The sequence below is a fragment of the Nomascus leucogenys genome, chromosome 8 (assembly GCF_006542625.1).
Source record: "Nomascus leucogenys isolate Asia chromosome 8, Asia_NLE_v1, whole genome shotgun sequence".
Taxonomy (NCBI): Eukaryota; Metazoa; Chordata; class Mammalia; order Primates; family Hylobatidae; genus Nomascus; species Nomascus leucogenys.
In genome coordinates this window covers 108883650-108900200 of record NC_044388.1, presented here as the reverse complement: position 1 = coordinate 108900200, position 16551 = coordinate 108883650, and the positions used below count along the sequence as shown (strand labels likewise).

At 47.2% G+C, this 16551-nt stretch overlaps 1 protein-coding gene across 2 annotated transcripts in view; it reads left to right on the top strand.

Moving 5' to 3' along the window:
* AK8 (adenylate kinase 8) overlaps positions 1-15526 on the top strand; it is a 154355-nt gene extending 138829 nt beyond the window's left edge. The window contains exons 10-11 of one of the 2 annotated variants that reach the window (XM_030818091.1): positions 13572-13652; positions 15173-15526. In XM_030818091.1, the coding sequence (XP_030673951.1) occupies positions 13572-13652; positions 15173-15410 (319 nt within the window). In that variant the 3' untranslated portion in view covers positions 15411-15526. The remainder of the gene's footprint in view (positions 1-13571; positions 13653-15172) is intronic. The other variant, XM_030818090.1, reaches the window with a different exon arrangement.
* Positions 15527-16551: the final 1025 nt, after the last annotated feature.

Genomic DNA, 16551 nt, shown 5'->3' with positions numbered 1-16551 from the left:
GCCCAGCCCAGAAATAATCATTCTTAATGTTGCAGTCTTTTTCTTTTCTATACATTTTTTTAGTGGGATCAAACAGTATTGCCTGACATATAACCTGATTTTTTAAATTAACAATATGTCAGGCCAGGCATGGTGGCTCATGCCTATAATCCCAGCACTTTGGGAGGCTGAGGCTGGAGGGCCGCTTCAGCCCAGGAATTCAAGACCAGCCTGGGCAACATAAGAAGAGTCTCTACGAAATTAAAAATTAAAAAAGTAGCTGGGTGTGGTGTGCACACCTGTGCTCCCAGCTACTTGGGGGACTGAAGTGGAAGGATCACTTGAGCCCAGGAGATAGAGGTTGCAGCCAGCCATGATGGCTCCACTGCACTCCAGCCTGGGGGGACAGAGTGAGACCCTGTCTCAAAAAAAAAAAGACATGAACATATTTCTGAGTTGTTTGTTGTAATAGTGTTCACCAATGACCAAGTGTGTCTCCTGGATTACTTCCTTTGGAAACTATCCTTGCCTCAAATGAGAGGTGGCCCAAGGGAAACATCCCTGAGCTTCCCCTCCCATCCCAGTCTAGCTAGAAATGGACAATAGTTTCGTTAGAGTAGCAAACTGTGGTCTGAACAAAGTATTATTTGCGCTCTTATGAATGTTTGAATTTACCCTAAGCTATAAAGGACATATTTATTGTGATCAAATTGTACCGATCAACAGAAAAGGAGGCACTTGGTTTTAAAACTTTTTTAAATTAAAAAGAAAGAAGAGTTGAACAGTCATTGGGAATAGACTTGAGGATGTGAAACCTGCCCATGTTAAGATACTTAGGCTGGGCACAGTGGCTCAAATCTGTAATCCCAGCACTTTGGGAGGCCGAGGCGGGCAGATCACGAGGTCAGGAGATCGAGACCGTCCTGGCTAACACAGTAAAACCTCATCTCTACTAACATACAAAAAATTAGCCGGGCGTGATGGCATACGCCTGTAGTCACAGCTACTCGGGAGACTGAGGCAGGAGAATTGCCTGAACCCGGGAGGCGGAGGTTGCAGTGAGCCGAGATTGTGCCACTGCACTCCAGCCCGGGTGACAGAGTGAGACTCTGTTTCAAAAAAAAAAAAAAAAAAAAAAGTAATTCAGCAATGGGAAATCTTGTGCTAAATATTTAGCACTTAGCACATGCCAGGAATGAAGGACTCAGCACCCACAAGGCTGTCCCAGCACCTGTGCTCAGACCGCCCACACCCAGGGTACTCAGAGGCTGACTCCTCCTGCAGTGGGGCTCATCTTGGTTTTCTGTTTGTTGGTGGTCTCTGCATGACTCACTTGCACTTTCTGCCCCTCTGCCCAGTTTTTCCCAAGGCTGCTTTCTTCCTCTCATTCTCTGCTCATCTTTATCTTCCATTTCCGTTTGCACATTCCAACAGCCTGTTGCTCACAGCTGCTCTTAGGCACAGATGTGGCCTCTCTCTGCCTTTAGACTAGACAGAGACCTCGTCCTGACAAATCCATACAAAATGTCCACTCCTGCTCTGTGTTATGTGAATGCCCCACAGGTTGCCATTGCTGGAAGACTAATTTGGCAGCAGCTTGTATGTTACATCTCCACTCTGATGTGTCACGGGCCCACATTTAATTAAAGATAAGCAGACTTATCTTTAAGTGGCAATCCACTGTGTCATTTTGCACTTTTCTGGATGGCTCCCGTTTCTCTCTGGTTCCCTTCTTCTGTGGTGGTCACTGGGAAACTCCCCTTGAGAGGAGACCCCAGGATTATTCCACAGTCAGAGTCATCTGCAGCCTGCCTGAGAAGGGTGCACCCTGGATGTGTGTTTCAGCCCCAAGAAGAGGCTCTGTGTGACAGAAGCCGAGACTTCATTTAAAACCCGAACAGCGTCATTGCCATGGAAGGAGGAGGCAGATTAAGCCTTTTTCAGGAAACTGTTTTCTAGGCCAGATCTTCCCAGTTTGAGTGTCAAATTTGCAAATGCTAAGGTAGTAAGGGATCTGTCTGTGCCTCCTTGTATATGTCATGTGTTGTGCATGTAGTTCACATTTTTATATATCCTGGATACAAATCCTTTGTCAGGTATGTGTTTTGCAAATATTTTCTCATAGTCTGTGGCTTACCTTTCATTTTCTTAATGTCTCTTGAAGAGCAGATATTTTTAACTATTAGGTTTTTAATAAAGTCTAACTTATCAATTATTTATTTTATAGATCATTATTTTAGTGTCATATCTTGGAAAATCTTCAACCCAAAGTCATAAAGATTTTCTTCTACAAGTTTAATGAGTTTTAGGTTTTACATTTAGGTATGTGATCCATTTTGAGTTGAATTTTGTATATGCTGTGAGGTTTGGGTCAAGATTATTATTTGCATGTGGAGGTCCTGTTGTTCCAGCATCATTGGGTGAAAAGACCATTCTTTTTCCATTGAATTGCCTTCAAAGCTTGTTGAAAAGTAATTGATGACATTTGTTGGTGTCTATTTCTGTACTCTGTGTTCTGTTCCTTTGATCTATGTGTCTATCCTCTCACTAATACCCCCACACTGTCTTGATTACTGTAGCTTTGTAGTCAGTCTTAAAATCAATTTGCTCTTCTTTTTAAATGTTGTTTTAATAATTCTAATTCCTCTTTTCCATGTAAATTTTAGAATTAACTTGTATAGAATATTCAGAAAACCTTGTTTTCTGGGCATGGTGGCTCATGCCTTCCAAGCTACTCAGGAGGCTGAGGTGGGAGGATCACTTGAACCCAGGAGTTTGAGGCTGCAGTGAGTTATGATTTACCGCTGCGCACCACTCCACTCCAGCTTGTGTAACAGAGTGAGACCTTGTCTCTCAAAAACAAACAAACATGTTGGAATGTTTTGATTCAAATTGCATTGAATCTGTAGATCTATTAGGAGAAGATGATGGACAGTTTGAGTCTCTGCATCCATGAACATGGTATAGCTTACCCATTTATTTGTCTTATTGATTTCTTTCATTTGTGTTATGTAGTTTTCAGTACACAGACCTAGTATTAGTTAAATTGACACCTAAATATTTTATTTTTATGCTATTGTAAATGGTACTTCAAAATTTCAATTTCTTATTGCCAGTATCTAGAAAGTCCATTTTTTTTTTTGTATATTGATCTTGTATCCTGCAAATTCACTAAACTTACCTATTCTAGTAGCTTTTTTGAAAATTCTTTGGGACTTTCTATTTGGACAATCATGTCATCTACAAATAGATGACAAATAGAGACAGTGATGGGATATTTTTGTTTTCAATTTATTTGCTTGTTATATCCTTTTCTTGTCTTATTGTACAATCCAGGACTCACAGTTTGATGATGAATAGTAGAAGTGAGAGTGGACATTCTTGCCTTGTTCTCAATTTTAGGGAGAAAGTGTTTAGTCTTTGGGCATTAAGTATGATCTTAGCTATAGTTTTTAAGTAAATTCCCTTTATTAGGTTGAGGACTTTCCCTTCTATTTCTAGTTTGCTGAGAGTTTTTATCAGGAATTGGTGTAAAATTTTGTCAAATCTTTTTCCACATCTGTTGAGATGATTATAAACTTTTTCTTCTAATGATACAGTAAATTACATTGATTGACTTTTGAATGTTAGCTTTCCATTCACAGGCTAAATCCCACTTGGTTGTAACGTATTATTCTTTTTATGTAATGCTTGATTAATTAAATTTCCTAATATTCTGCTGAGGATTTTTGCATTTGTGTTTATGAGGGATGTGGGTCTGTAGTTTTATTTTAATGTCTTTGTCTTGTTTTGGGTATCAAGGAAAAGCTGACTAATAAAATCAGTATTCCTTCCTCCTCTATTTTCTGAGAGAGTTTATGTAGCATTTGCATTATAGTTGGTGTAGAATTAATACTATCATATGGTTCGTTGTTTTGTCCATCTGTTTATATGTATACATGCATGTATTCAGAACCTCATTAAATTGTAAGTTTAGTCAAGGTCAGAGAACTTCTCTCCCCTAGTTGCCTTCATTATAATGTCTACTAACTACTTGTGTTTGTGTGTGCATGTGTTAAATATATATAACATAAAGTTTACTATTTTGACCATCTTTAAGTGTAAGTTTAGTAGCATTAAGTACCTTCACATTGTTGTACAAACATCAACACCGCTCATCTCCAGAACTTTTTTATCATCCCAAACTGAAACTCTAGACTCATTAAAACACTAATTCCCAATTTCCCCTTCCCCCGCCCCTGGAAGCCCCATTCTACTTTCTGTCTGTATGAATGTGACTACCCTAGGGACCTCAAAAAGTGGAGTCATACAATGTTTGTCCTTTCGTATCTGTCTTATTTTACTTAGCATAATGTCTTCAAGGTTCATCCAGGTTTTAGCATGTGTCAGAATTTTATTCCTTTTTTTTTTTTTTTTTTTTTTTGAGACGGATTCTCGCTCTGTCGCCCAGGCTGGAGTGCAGTGGCGCGATCTCTGCTCACTGCAAGCTTCACCTCCCGGGTTCACGCCATTCTCCTGCCTCAGCCTCCAGAGTAGCTGGGACTACAGGCACCCGCCACCACGCCCGGCTAATTTTTTTGTATTTTTATTAGAGACGGGGTTTCACCGTGGTCTCAATCTCCTGAGCTCGTGATCCGCCCACCTTGGCCTCCCAAAGTGCTGGATTACAGGTGTGAGCCACCATGCCCGGCCCAAATTTTATTCCTTTTTAAGACTGATTGGCCAGGCACAGTGCTCACGCCTGTAACCCCAACACTTTGGGAAGCCGAGGTGGGCGGATCACCTGAGGTAAGGAGTTTGAGACCACCAGCCTGGCCAACATGGTGGAACCCCGCCTCTGCTTAAAATACAAAAAATTAGCTGGGTATGGTGGTACACACCTGTAATCCCAGCTGCTCGGGAGGCTGAGGCAGGAGAATTGCTTGAACCCGGGAGGCGGAGGTTGCAGTGAGCCAAGATCGCACCATTGCATTCCAGACTGGGGGACAAAAGCGAGACTTCGTCTCAAAAAAAAAAAAAAGACTGAATAGAATTTCATTGTGTATACAGCCATGCACTGCATAACAACATTTTGGTCAGTGAGAGACCACACACACAATGGTGGTCCCATAAGATTCTGATACCATATTTTTACTGTGCCTTTTCTGTGTTTAGATATGTGTGGATACACAAGTACTTACCATTGCATTATAATTGCCTACAGTATTCAGTACAGTAACATGCTGTACAGGACTGTAGCCTGGTTGTGTGGTAGGCTAGACCAACTAGGTATGAGTAAGTGTACTCCATGGTGTCCACAAAACAACACATTTCTCAGAATGTGTCCCTGTTATTAAGCAACACATGACTGTATAGACCACATTTTGTTCATCCATTCGTCTGTTGATGAACAGTTGGGTTGTTTTCACCTTTTGGCTGCTGTGAGTCATGCTGCTAAGAACACTGGTGTAGAAATATCTGCTCAAGTCCCTGCTTTGGGTTCTTTTGGTTATATCCTCAGAAGTGGAACTGCTGGATCTATGTTTAATTTTTCGAGGAGCCAGCATGCCATTTTCCACAGGAGCTGCACCATGCTATATTTCCACCAGCAATGTGCAAGAGCTCCAGTCTCTCTACAGTCTAGCCAACACTTATTTTATGGTTTTTTTTTTTAATGTGTAATAGTCATTCTACTGAGTGTGAAGTAGTATCTCCCTGTGGTTATATCATATTGCTTTGTGTAGAATTTTGCAATAATTGAGGCTTATTGGTTAAGATCAAGAAGCCAACACGGGCCCCTGCCTCTGGGCAGAACTGGGTATCATATTTGCAGTCAGTTATTGTACATCATATCTCTCAACTTACCCAATCCATCCATGGATCCAGCGTAAATTTCACCCTCAGTTTCCAGTGATGAAAGCAGGGGATGAGCTTCAAGGTCATTGAGGAAGGAGGCTTCCTGTGTTCTTCAGAGTCTCAGGCAGTGTGGCTAGAGGGGGCGTTACAAGGGTGGGTCAGGGGATCCCAGTTGTCATTGGATATCTGACACCAGTGCTCAGAGTGACAGAGTATGAACCCCTCAGCTCTCTGGGACCCAGTAGACTAAGTAGATTGAATCAGGGCAGTGGTGCTCAACCCTGGCTACACACTACAGCCACCCAAGGAGCTTTTATTTATTTACTCATTTAGAGATGGAGTCTTGCTAGAGATGCACAGGCTGGAGTGCGGTGGCGCGATCTCCACTCACTGCAACCTCCACCTCTAGGGTTCAAGCGATTCTCGTGCTTCAGTCTCCTGAGTAGCTGGGACTATAGGCACACCCCACCATGCCTAGCTAATTTTTGTATTTTTTAGAGAGTTGGGGTTTCACCATGCTGGCCAGTCTGGTCTCAAACTCCTGACCTCAGGTGATCCGTCCATCTCGGCCTCCCAAACTACTGGGATTACAGGTGTGAGCCACCGTGCCCAACCTATTTATTTATTTAGACAGGGTCTTGCTCTGTCACCCAGGCTGGAGTGCAGTGGTGTGATTGTAGCTCACTGCAGCCTCAAACTCCTGGGCTCAAGCAACCCTCCCACCTCAGCCTCCTAAGTAGCCAGAACTATCGGTGCGTCACCACACTGGGCTAATTTTTAAAAACTTTTTGTAGAGATGGGGTCTCACTACGTTGCCCAGGTTGGTCTTGAAACTCCTGAGCGCAAGTGATCCTCCTGTGTCAGCCTTCCAAAGTGCTGGGGTTACAGGCGTGAGCCACCACACCCGGTGAGGAGCTTTTAAAAATCCCATTTTCAGGCCTCACCCTGGACCAATTATACCAGAATCTCTGGGAGTGGTGCCCAGGCCTCAGTATGCTCAAAGCTCTTGTTGGTTTCAGGGTGCGGCCAAGGATGAGACCATGGATTAGAGCCATGGCTCCCATACCTGCCTGGGCATGAAAATCACACAAGCTTCTGACTTACGAATACAGGTCTCCCAGCCCCTCCCTTGGAGGTTTTGGTTCAGTAGCTCTTGGGGGAAGGGGTGCCTGCAATCTGTATTTTAGGCAAGCCTTCCAGATAATTCTCAACACCAGACAAATCTTGGAAACACGGATCAGAGTGGCTCTTCTCCAACCTTAACGTGCCTACAAATCACTGAGGATCTTGTTAAAACATGGACTCCAGTGGGTGGGCAGTGGGGCTTGAGATCTGCATCGTTAATAAGCTCCAGGGAGGTGCTGAGGCAGCTGATCCAGGGTGCCCACGTGGAGCAGGGATTAGATGCCTCCCAAGGCACCTTCCACCTCCCTTCCTGAAGCATCTACCAGCCTGAAGTTCTGCAATCCCAGGGGCAGGTAGAGTGCCCACTCCTGGCCAATCCAGGCACCCACACCAAGACCCTCACCCACACCAGGAGGGTCTGCCCAGCACACCCTGTTTTGAGTATTCTTTGCTTTCACCATTCTCCCTTTCCTGGCTCTGTAATAAACAGCAGAAAACAACAAACCAGCGGCTGGGGGCATGCACAGAGCAGTAGCTCTCAGCAGAGTGGCCTGGGCTGCCCCTGCACCCCGCCACCTGGCCCTCATATTGGGCACGATGAGCCAGGATAATCAGAAGCTTCCAGCATGGAGCAGGGCCCTCCGCAGCGAGGCTGTCCCCAGCAGCGTGCTTCAAGCACCCATTTGGTGTCCTTGTGCGTCTCATCTTGCCAGCCTTTCATAAGCCATTCCCTTGAATGACGACAAGCAGTCTTGGTACGCTGGGTTAAAAATCTTTCAAATGGGGCTTGTTTATGAAGCAGCTTCAATTATCAGGGATTTCCAAACCGGCTTCCTTTCTACTGGCGTCGGCATCCAGAGCCGCCAGCCGCAGTGACAGCCGTGTTTTGGTGTTGCTGTTGGGCCTTGCAGTATCGGGGGTGCAAGGGGGGCCGCGTGTTCACAGCATCAGGGATGAAAGCCGCTGCGACACCTGCACTCCCTGTGTTTACACACTCCCCGATCTCGCATGTTTTTTTTTTTTTTGGTGGCTGTTATTTTGCAGCACTTGTGAATGGAAGTCATTATCAAGCACATGTGCAAGGAGGACGTGGCTTTTCATGGCTCCCGGCCGCTCCAGGCTGCTGGGGAAACAGTTGGGCTGGCTTCCTGGAGGGGCAGCTGCAGTTTTCATCAGGCACCAGTGAGGGGCTTCCTGGCGACTGGGCAGAAGCAAAGCTCAGCGAACAGCATGGGCAAAGTGAGAGAGAGAGAGAAGCAAGGCCACAGGAGGAGCTGGCCTCAAAGGAGAAAGAGATTGTGGCTCAGGGACTCACAGTTATTTTAAGTTCACACATTTTCTAGAAGCAAGTGGCACTGGAAAAACTGGATATATGATGTGTCCTTTGGGTAACAGTTGCAGGAAACCCAGCTTAGGCAAGAGAAGAGATATATATATTCATGTCAATGAAGTGCTGAGGCTGGCTACAGGCACAGCTTGATCCAGGGCCCCAAACAATGTCTCTCACCATCTTTCTGCTCTCGTGGTGTGAACTTCATTCTCAGTTACGCTCTCTTTGGGCGCAGGCCCCAGGGAACCCCGGGCTTCCACTTCATTGCCTTTTCAGCTTCATCAGAAATGAAGCTCATTTCTCTCCAGCAAGCCCTGGGGTGGCTTCTCATAGACCTGGCTTGGATCAGCCTTGCATTCTAAACAAATTCCTGTGGCCAGGAGGAGCCAGCATGCAGATTGGTGACCTCTGGGCCTCCCTCAGGCCCAGCCTTGCAGCCCTGGAGCAAACTAGCTCAGGAACTGATCATAATCCTGAAAGATATAATCCTGAATTCCACAATTCCAAATGTTAAAATCCTGAAAGGTCAGAAATCCCTAAAGTCTAAAATTCTGAAAATCACAATGCTGAAAGATCAAAATCCCAAAAATATAATTCTGGAAAAAACATTGTTTTAATTATTTAAAAGATGTTTATTTACATTTTGAAAAGGGGATTTATTTGAGATATTAAAAACACCACAGAGCACTTTGTAGGCCAATTTACACAATAAAATTGGCCATAATAACTCAGATACACTGAGGATAAACACTCAGGTACACTAATAACAGTCACACAAGTATTACAGTTTTGAGCAGATGAATCATCTTCATAAAGAAATAGGTTAAAAATGAAATGTATAAATGCATATTACTATGGTTGGTCATTGTGGGAACTCAGCTTTATAACTGTGGTCATCTGAAATACCATGACAGACAACCTACCTTTGTTTTTTGTTTTGTTTTTCAGAGACGGGGTCTCGCAATGTTGCCCAGGCTGGCCTTGAACTCCTGGGCTCAAGGGATCCTCCTGCCTCAGCACAACCTAAGTCTCTTGACAGGATTGACCAAAAACCCAGATGGGTCACCACCACGTATGTAGTCATCCAGAGAGCTGAGCTCTCAAGAAACTTTATCCTTCTCAAATGCAGATGCATAAATAGGACATCTCGTCATTTACTGAGGAAGTTTTAAACTTTCCATGTCCATGTGCAGTGCTCACACACACTCAGCCTTGTGGTAAGCCCTTTCATGAAATCAAATTACTGATGTCCATGGCAGCAGAAGCACAGCCTGTCCAGCCCTCAGAGAGAGACCAGTTCGCCTTCTGTATTGGTTCTCTCCAGAACTCTGGCTGATTACACAGGACCCACCAACAGTGAGAGCAGGGCAGGGCAGGGCAGAGCAGGGCTTCCCCACCCACCCTCTCAGACTCACAGCCCTCTCCTCTGGAGACATCTGCACAGACATGCCCAAAAGAATCCTTTACCACGTTGCTAGGTGCTCCTTCATCCAGTCAAGGTGACACATAAAATTAAGTCCACAAGTCTACCTGTTGTCAACTTGGCACCCACAGGCACCTCCTGAAACCATATTTAGTTTCCAAGATGATGCAGCTAGCCTGGGCACCGCTGAAAACACACAAATCACTCAGAATTCGGCTTTCAGGGTTTCCACATTTGGGATTTTAATCTTTTGAAATGGTGATTTTCAGGATTTTAGACTTTAGAATTTAGACTTCAGGGATTTTGAGCTTTCAGGATTTCAGCGTTTGGGATTGTGACATTTGGGACTGGTCTTTCAGGATTATGATCCATACCCGGTAGTTCCAGCCAAGCCACAGGGATGCGAGGGGGCCAGGGTGCCTCCCAGAGGGAATCAGGAGAATGAAAAGGCGTCTACAAGCCAAGGAGAACAGTGAGTGTGAGGACAGCGTGCGGGATCGGGGTCAGACCCGGCTTTGCTGAGGCCAGGTCCCTCATCTCCCTGTAAAACATGAGGTTTTGGCTCAGTTTCATAACGACATTTAAGGACCAGCACCTCTCTGAGAATCTGATGAGCCCGCCCAACACCAAGGAGGGCACACATTCTCCATGTAGTCAGCAGTTTGTATCTAATTTCCGGGGCTCACAGGACCTGTGGGGTGCCTGGCTCAGAATCCCTGGCCCAGGTGTTTCCCAAGGCAGTGGATTCCAGTGACCAGGGCCACACTGGGCTCCCTCCAGTGCCGCTGACTCCGCAGTTCTGGGCGAGGGGCACAGGCATCCACCGTCAAAGGCTCCCGACGGGATACTGATGCAACTGCTCCCTGGGAATTACATGTCTAAGATCCCGCCCAGCCCTAGGATTTTAGATCAGTCTCAGTTCTACCAGTTAGATGAGTTTTTTTGGCAGGGATGGAAAAAAAAAAAAAAAAAAAACAGGCAGTGGGCAGAGACTTTAAAAAGAATGCTAGGCCTGGGCACCGTGGGTTCATTTCTTCATTCCTTCACAGGCATTTCCTGAGCACGTGCTGCTATTGCTCTGGACAGAGCAGGTGACACCTGTGTCCCCAAGGCTGGTCTGGGCCCCATGGGAACCAGTGTCCCATTGGACCTACCAAAGCGTGGCCTCTTGGCAGCCCGCTCAACACATCTGGAGAATTCCAAGGATGTCAGTGAGGGGCTGCTTTTGTTCACTGACTTGGAGGAGGCAGTCTGAAAAGAACGGAAAAGCTTCCCACTGTGTTGTCAGCTTGGCACCCATAGGCACCTCCTGAAACCACATTTAGTTTCCAAGACAATAACAAGGTAATAGTCCCGCCTAACATGCAGCTAGGCCGGGCACCGCTGAAAACACACGACTCTCAGAATTCGGCTTTCAGGATTTCCACATTTGGGATTTTAATCTTTTGATTAATCTTTTGATTTAGTCTTTTGATTATGCTGGGAGGGAAGGAGGGAGGTCTCATTCGTGTGTGTTTTCTCCGCACGTAGAGGTGCTTCTGGCCTGAGTTTACTTTCTTGAAAGTGAAATGAATACAAGGCTTTGGGTGCACAGGGAGTGTTTGTTGTCACTGATGTTTTCTTGTCATCGCTGATGTTGTCACCAACTTTGGCCCCAGTGGAAACTGCACATGCCAGTCATAGGAGCCTGTCAATCTCGTCAAGGAGGAGACTCTTAAATGCAGTGCCTAAATTCCATACGGTGAGCTGGCAAACGCTGGAGCTGCCTACTGTGTGCCACACACAGCCAGCACTTGATAAATATATTTATAAATGAATTAAAGGACAAACGAGCAAATAGTGAGCAATGGAATGTTCTAGAAGTTATTTTTTAAAAATGAACCAAGATGGTTTAGCGCTAGAAGACCTGGCTTAGCTCCGTGGGTGGGAGCTGCTGGGTCTTGGCTCATCCCCAGCCCCGCCTCTCCCAGCCGGAGCAGCCACACCTCTTCTCATTCTGTTTGTTCACACACTGTCCCAGGCAGGGCTCCTCAGCCATGCACTTGACATTTGGGGCCAGATCATTCTTTGAGGTGGGTGCTGTTCTGTACATTATAAGGTGCTTTCCAGCATCACTGTCCAGCTGGGAAAACAAAACATGTCTCCAGACATTTTGCCAGATCGTTTCTGGGGGACAAAATCACCCCTGGCAGAGAACCACTCTCCTAAGGTCTTATATGGGCCAGATACGGTGGCTCATGCCTGTAATTCCAGCGCTTTGAGAGGCTGAAGGGGGCAGATTTCTTGAGCCCAGGAGTTCGAGACCAGCTGGGCAACAAAGTGAGACCCCATCTCTGAAAAAAAGATACAAAACTTATCTGGGTGGGGTGGTGCGCACCTGTAGTCCCAGCTACTCAGGATGCTGAGATGGGCAGATGGATTGAGCGTGGGAGGTCAAGCCTGCAGCGGGCTGTGATTGCACCACTGCACTCCAGCCTGAGCAACAACGTGAGACCCTGCCTCTAAAAGAAAAAAAAAAAACAGGTTTTATATAAAGTAAGTGTTCCATTGCCCTAAAAAGGGGGGGTGGGGATTAAACCATTGGAACTAGGAGTTTGAGAGATGAGTTCCCTGGTGTTCCCAGTCTGAGAATCATGAGAAGTTAGCCCTTCACCTCTTCTGCTGGGTTCTGATTTGGGCTTATTAGCAGGAGTGTCCTGCTCCTTTGGGTCCAGGGCTCCTTTGCGAAAGAGAAAGCTGAGAACAACCAACCCCACTTTTCCAAGGAGGGCAGGGGCAGTCAGGGAGCCTGAACTCCCAGGAAGAGTATCCAGGGACGGTGGTTAAATTATAACAGGTGCCACGCTGGGGCACCGAGTCTGTGCAGACCTCGCACTGAGCTTGTCACACACTTTATCTCATTAAATCTTCAACACTAGGGAACTATAATTAGCCCCATTTTATAGTTGGGGTAACTGAATCTGACAGAGGCTGGGTCAGTGGCCTAAGCTCACACAGCAAGTCCATAGTGGAGGTAAGAGTCTAGCCCAAGTCTGTGTGGCTCTAGAGAACAAGATGTTCCCCCAAAGGTCACCCAAACAATGACCCCCATCCCCGGGAGTCCCACCCCCAGGAGTGATAGGGGCTGAGAGCTATCCCTGAACCAGGGGAGCTGAGAGCATCCTTGGCAGGGAGCCCTGCTGTCCTGCATCTGTCCCTGGTGACCTCCAAGTGTGGTATCCCAGAGCCCTGAGCAGTGGCTGCAGTGGCTCCACCCATATGCAGGAAATGATGCCCACCCTCGTCTGGGGTGACGAGAGTCAGCCTGGGGTTTGCTCCCCATGACCACCTGCTTGTTCTTGTCTTAATTGCACCCAAAATCTAATGTGTAGAGGTAACCAGGTGATGATACAGAGAGGTCTAGCCTATTGAAAGAAGAGTTTGTTACTCATAGCTCCCAGGAAAAGGGGGGCACACCACACCATGCAGGACCTGGCGAGGCACCAGGGTCGGTCAGGAGGCAGCAGGAGTGAGGGGAGAGCATGCCCCAGAATGCAGACAAGTCACAGTGAGCATAGGGCTGGGCAGTTTGAATAATTTTGGCAAGCTCGGTCTACAGGGATGGTCTCTAGTTACCTGGCACCCAGCCCTGGGGTGCTTTAGGGCAGGAAAAATATTGGTTTGGGATGTGAGAGTCAGATGAAGGAAGTGGTTGGGGACACAGGCTCTGGAGTGGTTGTACATGAAAGGCAGGTTTGCAGGCACATTGCTTGCTGGCTCTAGGAATTAGCCAGCCCTGGGAGGAGCAGTCTCTCCAGGATTCGCAAGACCCCAGGATGTCACAGCATCATAAAATACAGGAAATAAAAACCATTATTAATATGGTTTATTTCCTTATAGGGTGTTTTTCCTGAATGTGCCATTTGATTCCATCATGGAGCGGCTGACTCTGAGAAGAATTGATCCAGTCACTGGGGAGAGGTTTGTATTGTGTTCCTGGTGGTTGGCAATCTGGGGGCTGCCAGGGGCCAGACCCAACTGACTGACCAATGCCATGGTGGAACCATTGCAGGGATAACACTGGTGACCACTGAAGGACGATTAACGAAATGGACTTTATCCAACTGGCTGTTCTGTGCAATATCTGTTGACCCTCTTTGCCTGGAAGAATAACCAGGAAATTTATGTCTAAAGCAACACAATGGTGAAATGTTCACCTACTCTATCCTGGGGTCAACAGCTTAATCCTAGCACATGAAACAGCAGCCTTGGGTGGGCATCACCTGTACGTTTCCTCATTGGCCTTTCCTTGAGCCATGATGCGTCCCAGCGGTGGTTGCTGTACAAACACATCCCCATGGGCACAAGTTGCTTTTGAGGCTTCCCATAGTTACAGGAGGTAGACTCCGAGTTTGATTCTGCAGTCTGACCAAGTACAATCACTGCATTCATGTTGAAATGCAATGGAAAATCCCACAATCAGTAAGAGGCGGGTGTTGCCATCTCTTCTGACAATCAGGGTCACATTTCTTGGTAGGGACGCAGGAGTGGGGTGGGGCGGGGCAGGAAGGAAGTTCAGGGATTTTTCTAAAATGTAGACCTGATTTGTCATGGGAGTTTTTAGCTTTCCCATCTCAAGCACTGTGGCGTTCATGTCACTCTGTCCCTGAGGTCTCTCCCAACAGTGAACGGCTGTGGTACTCCCTTCCATCTCCACAGTTGCTGTAATGTCCCACTCCCTTATCTGACTGTGAGCTCCATAGACACAGAACCAGTGCCTGTCCTGCTTACTATGGCACTGTCAGCGGCAGATTTAATGCCGGGCTCAGTGCAGATAAACATTGAATGGAAGGGAGGAAAAAGGAAGAAGAGGCCGGGCGCAGTGGCTCACGCCTGTAATCCCAGCACTTTGGGAGGCCAAGGCAGGTGGATCACCTGAGGTCAGGAGTTTGAGACCAGCCTGGCCAACATGGTGAAACCCCTTCTCTACTAAAAATACAAAAATTAGCTGGGCAGTAGTGGTGCGTGCCTGGGAGGTGGAGGTTGTGGTGAGCCAAGATCGCGCCACTGCACTCCAGCCTGGGCGAGAGAGTGAGACCCGGTCTCAAAAAAGAAAAGAAAAAGGAAGAAGAAGAGAAAGGGAGGAAGGGAGGGAAGAGAGGGAGGATAGGGGAGGGAGGGGAGACAGGAAGGAAGGAGGGAAGGAAGGAAGGAGGGAAGGAGGGAGGAAGGAAGGAAAGAATTTGCCCATATATGATTGTATTCTGTCCTCCTGTCACCGATCTGCCTCCCTCTCCCTTGAGCGGGAAGCACATCTTGGATCTTTCTGTAGCTCCAGGGCCCATCAGTCAAAGGTATGCACACAGCGGTACACAGTAGTAAATGTTTGGTGATGGTGGTCGTGGCCAGGACACCCCAGATTGGTCCACAATAGAGTAGAGTGTTCCTTTCTCCCCTGCTTCCAGGCCAGGCCATGGGTCACCTGCTTTCCTTCCTTGCAGGTACCACCTCATGTACAAGCCACCTCCCACCATGGAGATCCAGGCTCGCCTCCTGCAGAACCCGAAGGATGCTGAAGAGCAGGTCAAGCTGAAAATGGACCTCTTCTACAGGAACTCTGCTGACTTGGAGCAGTTGTATGGGTCTGCCATCACCCTCAATGGGGACCAGGACCCATACACAGTCTTCGAATACATCGAGAGCGGGATCATTAATCCCCTGCCCAAGAAAATCCCCTGATGGGTTCAGAGCCAGGAGCGCCGCCCCAGGGAAAGAGTTAATCCCCTGCCCCCAGCCCCACAGCCTCGGCAAAGCTCCCCTAAAAAGCCAATAAAGCGTGCTAGATACAGTCTCGTGCGTCCTGAAGGTGAGGTGGCTGGAAGTTGGCCTCATGTAGGGGTCTGGGGACACAGGACAGGTGAAGCCCACAGTGGTGATAAAGTGGAGTGCAGGCTGTGTCTCTGGAGTCGGACCTGGGACAAGTGGTGGCTCCAGCACCAACGCATGGTGTGTCCTTGGAGTCCCAACCCACAGAGCCTCTCTTCTCACAACCAACTTGATGCTAAAAACTGTAGCCACCTAACAGGGTTGCTGTAGGATAGGGGAGTGGTGATGCCGCTAAAGATCTTAGCGCAGTGCCTGGCTCTGGAAGCACTCAACAAACGCAGCTTTTAAAACACCCACCTTGGCTGGGCGCAGTGGCTCATGCCTATAATCCCAGCACTTTGGGAGGCCGAGGCGGGTGGATCACAAAGTCAGGAGTTCGAGACCAGCCTGGCCAATATGGTGAAACCCCGTCTCTACTAAAAATACAAAAATTAGTTGGGCATGGTGGCTGAAGCCTGTAGTCCCAGTTACTCAGGAGGTTGAGGCAGGAGAGTCGCTTGAACCCGGGAAGCGGAGGTTGCAGTGAGCCAAGATTGCGCCACTGCACTCCAGCCTGGGTGACAGAGCAAGACTGCGTCTCAAAAAACAAAACAAAACAAAAAAACCAAAAACACCCATCTCTCGGGCGGCGCCATCCAGCCCAGCTCTTGGTAATGAAGAGCATCATCATCTGCCTGTCCAATATGGCAGCCACTAGCCATGGGTGGCTGTTGGGCACTTGAAAGTGACGAGTGCAACTGAGGGGATGGTTTCAACATTGTATTTAATTTTCACAAATTTAAATAGCCACTTGCGGCTCCAGACGACAGGCGTAGCTGTCTACATCTAGAGAGATGTAATGCAGTTTTTGATGGATGTAGCACAGTTCTTGACAGATGTAGCTGTTTCTTTAGACTTGCTTCTTCAGTTCTTCAGGTCCCACGGAGTGAAAAGAAATGGTCCCTCTAAGGTCTGCAAAGCCCGCGGGGCCCAGGACGAGATGCCAGAGGGACAG